Source organism: Cetorhinus maximus, chromosome 29 (assembly GCF_964194155.1).
Source record: "Cetorhinus maximus chromosome 29, sCetMax3.hap1.1, whole genome shotgun sequence".
NCBI lineage: Eukaryota > Metazoa > Chordata > Chondrichthyes > Lamniformes > Cetorhinidae > Cetorhinus > Cetorhinus maximus.
The window spans coordinates 21,549,009-21,556,037 of record NC_135907.1 but is presented as its reverse complement, the minus strand read 5'-3'; the positions used below and the strand labels follow the sequence as shown (position 1 = coordinate 21,556,037).

The 7,029-nt window shown below is 46.8% G+C and overlaps 1 protein-coding gene across 4 annotated transcripts in view; it reads right to left on the bottom strand.

The window, feature by feature from the left end:
* Positions 1 to 682: 682 nt before the first annotated feature.
* tbc1d17 (TBC1 domain family, member 17) overlaps positions 683 to 7,029 on the bottom strand; it is a 34,446-nt gene continuing 28,099 nt past the window's right edge. For 2 of the 4 annotated variants that reach the window (XM_078531832.1, XM_078531830.1), the window contains 2 exons: positions 5,898 to 6,130; positions 683 to 4,227 (listed from right to left, as the gene is read on the bottom strand). In XM_078531832.1, coding sequence (XP_078387958.1) covers positions 4,218 to 4,227; positions 5,898 to 6,130 — 243 coding nt within the window. In that variant the 3' untranslated portion in view covers positions 683 to 4,217. Of the gene's footprint in view, positions 4,228 to 4,328; positions 5,851 to 5,885; positions 6,131 to 7,029 lie in introns of those variants that run through there. The other 2 variants (XM_078531833.1, XM_078531831.1) reach the window with 1 other exon arrangement.

Here is a 7,029-nt window from a genome sequence, read left to right as displayed (position 1 = left end):
AAAAGCAAGAGAAACGTTTCAGTAACTCAGTGAACACACCGCATCCAACATCACAAAGCTATTTCTTGACTGATGACACTTTCACCACTAAATATTAACAGAAATAGTCCAATACACTGATACTATGTCTCCTTGCTTTACCTGGGAGGGAGTCAAGTGGTGAATGGTCCAGAATCCTTTGTCAAACTCTCTGACTGGCCACTGGTGAAGGTACGAGATAGTCGAAGCCCTCAAAACACAGGATTTCCCCTTCTATCAGCTCTGGGCTTCTGTGCAGGTCTCCACCAGGTGCCGCTGTGGAGCAGACTCTGCAAGGCTAGTGCTAGAGTGTGAGAGTGAGTGTGTGTGGGGGCGATATCAGAGTGCACAAGACAGAGCCTGTGATGGAAGGTTTTGCGCATGTCACAGAGAGCAGGAGAGACTGTGCACGGGTGTGTGTGTGGGGCTGTGAGTATACATGACAGGGCATATGACAGAGTGAGTGTGTACATCAGAAAGAGGAATGACTCTAGTGTCTAGATACTAGACAATGTGAATGACTAACTGTGTGCGTGTGATCACACAATAGAGAAAGACAGTGGAAAGTGTGCAAATGGAGAGAAAGTTCCACCTGAAAAAAAACCTATGTAAAAAAAAATGAATGATACAACCTAGAGACAGAAAAAGAGAGCACAACATCATCCTGTGTTAATGATTGGGTCATTATTTTAATGAAGCAAATTACAATCATACATTTTACAATCACAAAAAATGTCAAGACAGACATTGACACTGCAGCACAGTGCCAGCCAGTATACAGCAACCCTTACTTCACAGGATCCAATATTGATTAGGTACTGCTTGTGATGGGCACTCTCTCCTAACCACTGAGGGAGGCGAGGAGGAGGGGAATAATACCAGTTAGTCACCAGTGACAACCTCCAGGAACACGCTCACTCTAGCCTTGGGGTTTATACACAATTCTCAATGTTCCCGGACCTGTCCGGCCAGTGGAGCAGGAACCAGGCAGCAAGTTGGAGGAGATGGTCTAGGTTCCACTTTTCCAATGCCCCTACTGCAGCTGCAAAAGTGATGCATCCCAAAAGGGAAGATTTTGCACTGGGTTTAAGGTGAATTAGCCAATGTCACTCTGAGCTCAGCCCATCAGACCAGCTAAGCCATCTCACCATAAAAACACGTTGGGTTAAAATGTGCAGGAAAAAGATTTTTCTCCACTGGAATGACATTAACATTGAGCCAACAGCCAACAGAATGATTACTGAAACATTCTCGCCTATTCATACTCTGCTGCCAAGTGAACAACAGCGGGAACTTCCTGACTAGCGAATCCCACTTCACTGCACAAGCAGAATCGGGTCCTTTCGGGGAGCAAGAGCCCCTGGTTGGAGCAAAGCAGGCTCTGGGTGGGAGTGCTGTGCTAGCAGGTTTCTAGTGCAGGGGGACCTCTTCGTTCATGAAAATTCTTACGCTCGTTAATATTAACAAGCTCATTAATAAACATTATGCACATCAAAAATGTTTCTGATCAGCCAGAGAGTGCTCAGATCACAAGTGCTTGGAGCCGCTGCGAGTTACTTTGCTTCCTGTTACTTTCATATCCGGCATTCTATTGATGTCATGCAGCCCACTGGACCTGGCTGACTGGAAAAGGATCAACTCTCTTTTTCATTCATTTCTAATGGCAGGAATATGCAGGGGAGGTGGGGGGGGGGGGGTGGGGTTGGAAGAGCAGGGGGTGTGGTTAGCTGATTGGATAGCTCTTTCAAGGAGCCAGCATAGGCACAATGGGCTGATTGGCCTTCTTCTGTAGTGTATGATTCTACAGTTTCCAGCACAGAATCCAAATTTCCCAGTGATTATGACAAAGGTCTTCAAGCTGGTAATCCTCGTGGAGAGAGGGGTGGGGGGGAGGTGAGTCACTTTTAGAGCCAAGGCTGTTCAGGGGCTGGGTGAGGGGGGGGTGGGGGAGGAGGTGATGTCAGGAAGCACTTCCTCATGCAAAAAAAAAAGGTAGTGGAAAATCTGGAACTCCCTCCCTTAGAAATGCTGTTGAGGCTGAGGAAGGAATCAGCTGATTGATTGTTGTTAGGGGAGCGTCTTAAGGGTCCTCGGAATCAAGGCATGTGGATGGGAGTTAAAGGTAGGAGATCAACCATGATCTCACTGAATGATGGAACAGGCTCGAGGGGCTGAATGGCCTCCTCCTGTTCCAAAGTTCTGACAGTGGGCCTGAGGCCTCAGGTGTACCTACTTATGAGAACAAGGACCGTGCGCTCTTAAAGGCACAGGCCACTTTAGACGTACCTTCTCTACATGGTAGAAATTTACATTGGGGCTGCAGGAAATAATAGTTCTGTACTTAAAAAAAAAAGCAGCACACCGTCTGGATTACCTCCGATCAGGGAAATATACTCTATAGTATAACATAGAGAGAAAAAAAAAATCAGGGCAGCATAAGGATATCTACATATTTTATAATTAGTGTTAATTGTCAGCTCGATAATCCGGTTCTGATCACATCACAACCATTGAACTTTCAACTCAACTGTTCCTGTCCGGCTGCACAGGAGCCAAAGAGAATTAACCCTTTGCTGACCCCCTGCTGAGCACAGGGTTAAACAGCATCGTGTGCAGCATTTTTACAGGGAAGTGATACAGCTTAGGGCTCAGCTAACCTCAAGGACACTTTCTAAGCCATCAGCTGACAGGATCTGATCACTCCTCAGTTAAAATAATAATAAAAGGGTCATTTTTTTTGGATAACGGTGGATGGCGGGTGTGATATTCATGTCAGCACAGAGGATTACCTAATCAGATAGTAAAACCAGATAAAAAACCTGCCCTTCCTATAACCAGACCTTTGAGTGTAATTACGGATGGGCAATAAATGCTGGTCTTGCCAGAAATGCCCACATACTGTGAAAGAATAATTTTTTAATGTATTTTTCATGTATTTGGTGCATCTGCACACGATGCTGGTTACTGTGAGTATCTGCCTAAACCAGGTATATTGTGCGTCAAAATTGTGCACTTCTGAGCTGAGAATGAAATTTCTGCATCAGGCATCCAATCCCAGGGTGAATCACTCCCAGGGGAGCATGTGTTAGAGAGTAAAGCTCCCTCTACACCGTCCCCACCAAACACTCCCAGGACAGGTACAGCACGGGGTTAGATACAGAGTAAAGCTCCCTCTACACTGTCCAAACACGAGCTATAGATCCTACTGAAGGACAGAACTTGTGGTATTTGCCATTTACTAGGCCTCTTTGATGGAAAAGTTGGGGCAGCATTCTGTCCCATGTCAGCTCGCAAGAGGATCGAATGGTCTGGGATTTATACTTTTAAGCTAAAAAATAAAAATGGAGAAACCCCAGTGAGTGGGTAAAAGAAGATAAACGAACCTGCACAGGGGCACGGAGAGGCGACATTACACTGGACATTCCTGCTCAACCTAAATGAAATTTGAATTTATGTGAAGAACATTTCACCAGATTGGCACAATGGAAGATTAATTTGTAACACACACATTCAATCAGATGTTCCTATTACATTGGCATATAAATATTTTAACATAAAACTAGTGTCTGTGAAAGGTCTTCCAACCAATTTTTAGGTAGAATAAAGTCACAGGTCATTAAAGTACAAACACAAAATAAAACCTCGCACGTGTCTAGTTTGCTGCTTCCCCTCAGAGACCCCGATTCAGAGTGTGTCTCAAGGACTCGAACCCAAATCTACCAGCTTCACTGAAAATATTTTATTAGAGAAAAGCTAACGTATGTAGCATCTTAATATAGAATCTCAGAAACGTCTCAAAGCACTTAATTACTTAAAGTAGAGCCTAATACACAGATTAATATACAGACATCTTGTGCAATAGCAAGATCCCAAACGAGCAATCAGGTGGACAACTGGGCAATCTGCACTGGGTGGTGTTAAGTTGAGGGAGGAATGTTGGCTAGGACATTGGGAAAATGACCCTTTTCTTAATGTCAGAGTCGAAGATAAAGATGGCACCTCTGGCAGAGCGGAGTCCCCTCGCTATGGCAGCGGTATGTCAGCCTAGGTTACGTGCAGAGTTGGTCTGGAATGCCCGAACATCAGAGTCGAAGTGAAATCCTTGTCAAATGAGCCAAGCCAACTTCTGTGACAACACCTGTGAGCAGGTGCCGTGAATACTTTAAATCTCCGAGTGGAATGTAGAGATTAAAAGGCACTCATTGCCACCTGAGAGGGGATAATGCAGGGATTGGGGTTGGGGGGGGTAACACAAAATGAGGCATTTGTTTCATGTCAGTTACATGGACCACTTGTTGACTGACCTGTTAACCAGCAGCGCATTTGCTGTTTTCTTCCCTACAGTTGAAACGCTAAGTGCGCTATACGTTCTCTCCGACCCGTCATTCCCACCCTCCCCAACACATTTTAAAAACGGACAGGGACTGCTGACCAGCTGAATAACTAGTTTCTTTTTCTCATCTCCTTCAGCTCTTGAAAAACGCAGTTGTAGTCACATAGAATAAATTCAGTGCCCCATAGCAAGCGTTCATTACACTGTCTCACTGGCTACAGGCCTACAGCTCACTGGGTTTGTGGTTCTCATGTTGTTATGCCTCTCAAGGACAGGGCATCGGGGAAAAATAAATTTAATTGTACACGAGTTGGAAACGGTTCTTCTTAAAATTAGAATAGATTAAAAGTAAAACTGCTTTGTAGTGAGATTCCCAGTGTTGGTCCCTTAGTTTAATCCCAAGCATTGCCATCGGATTCAAATCGACGGGACAAGTGCCATCCTTTTACGGAAGGAGGTCATGGGGATCGTGCCGATGTTTTGGGGGTGATTTAGTTGCACTATTTTCCGTGTGACACAGTGGAGAAAATTAACATCAGCAGCCTTGACTCAGGGTGTCCCCTGCCAGCCAATACTACTTGGCGTCGTGTGATGCTCTCAGTTCACCAGCTCAAGGTGTTTCCTGGCTAGCCTAGAATCACTGACCCTAGAATGACAGATTGCTGTAACCAGGCCGTCTCCAAGATACCAGCCCAAGTTGGGATGGACGGGTTCTTCAGTGTGAGTTATGCTGTTACAGTAATAGCGTCCCGTCACACTGCTCTTGTCTGAATGATGGCCAACACCCAAGTGAAGGAAGGCTTGTCTAAGCCAGGGCGGTGTCATTTAATTAGTGGCCTTGGAGAATCAGGCAAACTTAAGATCGCCGTTGTGGCTGGAGGCTAATGCACTGGGAGTCCGCGAGACTGAAAGGAGAGTGGAGTGGCCGTTAGGTATTCAGTGCGCATGTCGTGAACGTTTCACTTTCCCACCACTGAGCTACAATTAAAATCACTGGAGACTGTCCCTTCTTTATCTTTGACAGAAAGAGGATTTGGTAGGGCCGGAGGGATGGATGGCAAGAGCTGTTTTACATATCATTCACTGTCCCCTTGCCGACAAAGCAGCCGCCCCACAAAATAGAAAAGGGCTTTATGCACAATTCCTCAGAAAAACAGTGAAACAAGGGAACTGCATTCTACAACGCAATGGTTAGTGCTCGACCTAAACTAAAAAGGAACAGCCAGTTCCAAATGGTCTGTTAGCTTCATTCAGATTTCCAACAGGAATTGGGAACTGTGACACGTACCGAGCCCGCTTGTGTTTACAACTATCCAGGTCAAAGCTCAGTCAGTGAAGGAAGGATGTTGCCCCATTTTTTTTTTTTTTTTTTTAAACCTGATGGATTCCGTCTTGTTCCTGAAGCTGCTGATGCAGTATAGCTCCTGCTCAAGGCTTTGGCGGAAGTGTTTTAAAGCGTCCTCGTTCAGATTTAGATTCCCCCGTTAAAGGCCGAGCGCCTGCCCCCCGCCCCCCCCCCGACCCCGACCCCGACCCCAGCACTCACGGGCTCTGGCCGGATCCGATGGTGCCGTCCTCGGTGTGTAAAATCTCGATGCTGCTGTCGGGCAGGCTGTGTGAGGCGCTGTCCGTCAGCTCCGACTCGTGCGTCTGGCTGGGGGAGAGGGCTTGAGGGGAGCTGCCGGTGCCAGAGCCCGAGCTGGAGCTGGGGGTGGGGGTGGGGGTGGGGGTGGTCTCCTCTGCTAGGCCCAGAATCTGCTGCACGCTCCGTTGTAACTGCTGTTCAAACAGAGGAAAGACAGTGATCAGCTCTCCACGTCTGCTGACAATCTTCACCGGGGAGACAAGGAAGCGTCTCTCACCTTGCAACAAATCACCTCTCCTCTCCTCTCCATCCCTCTTTCCATATCTGCTCCCCCTTCTCCTCCTCCTCCACCGCCACCTCATCCACCAGATCGCAGCTCCATGGTTGCTCATTTCCAGTATTTTGCTTAGTTTAGATTTCAACGTTTGCAAAAAATTCTTTTTATTTCCCGAGTTTTCTCTCTAATTAATTTACCGCCCCACCCCCCACCCCACCCCGTTTGGGAAGATTTCCCCCCTGCCCGCACCAATCACCACTTATTATTCATCTTTCCATTGCTTAACTCAGCTATTTTCAGCCTGGGTGGCACAGTGGGCGAGTCACCCCGAGACCCAGGCCAATGGTCTGGGGCATGGGTTCAAATCCCCACCATGGCAGCTGTAGAATTTCAATTCAATTAATAAAAAATTACAATCGAAAAAACTAGTCTCAGTTATGGTGACCGTGAAGCTATCAGATTGTCGTTAAAAACCCATCTGGTTCGCTAATGTCCTTTAGGTAAGGAAATCTGCCGTCCTTACCCGGTCTGGCCTACACGTGACTCCAGGCCCACAGCCATGTGGTTGACGCTTAACTACCCTCTGAAATGGCCTAGCAAACCACTCAGCTCAAGGGCAATTAGGGATGGGCAACAAATGCTGGCCCTGCCAGCGACACCCACATCCCATCAATGAATTTAAAAAGTCCCTCAATGGCTTATCACTGCCCCTTTGAAATAATCCGATGACTTCCACTCGTTAGCATCCTCAGCACCCAGACTTTGTTCAGCCCATATAAGGAGCCTTTCTGTCTTTCCAACCCGAACTGGAGACTG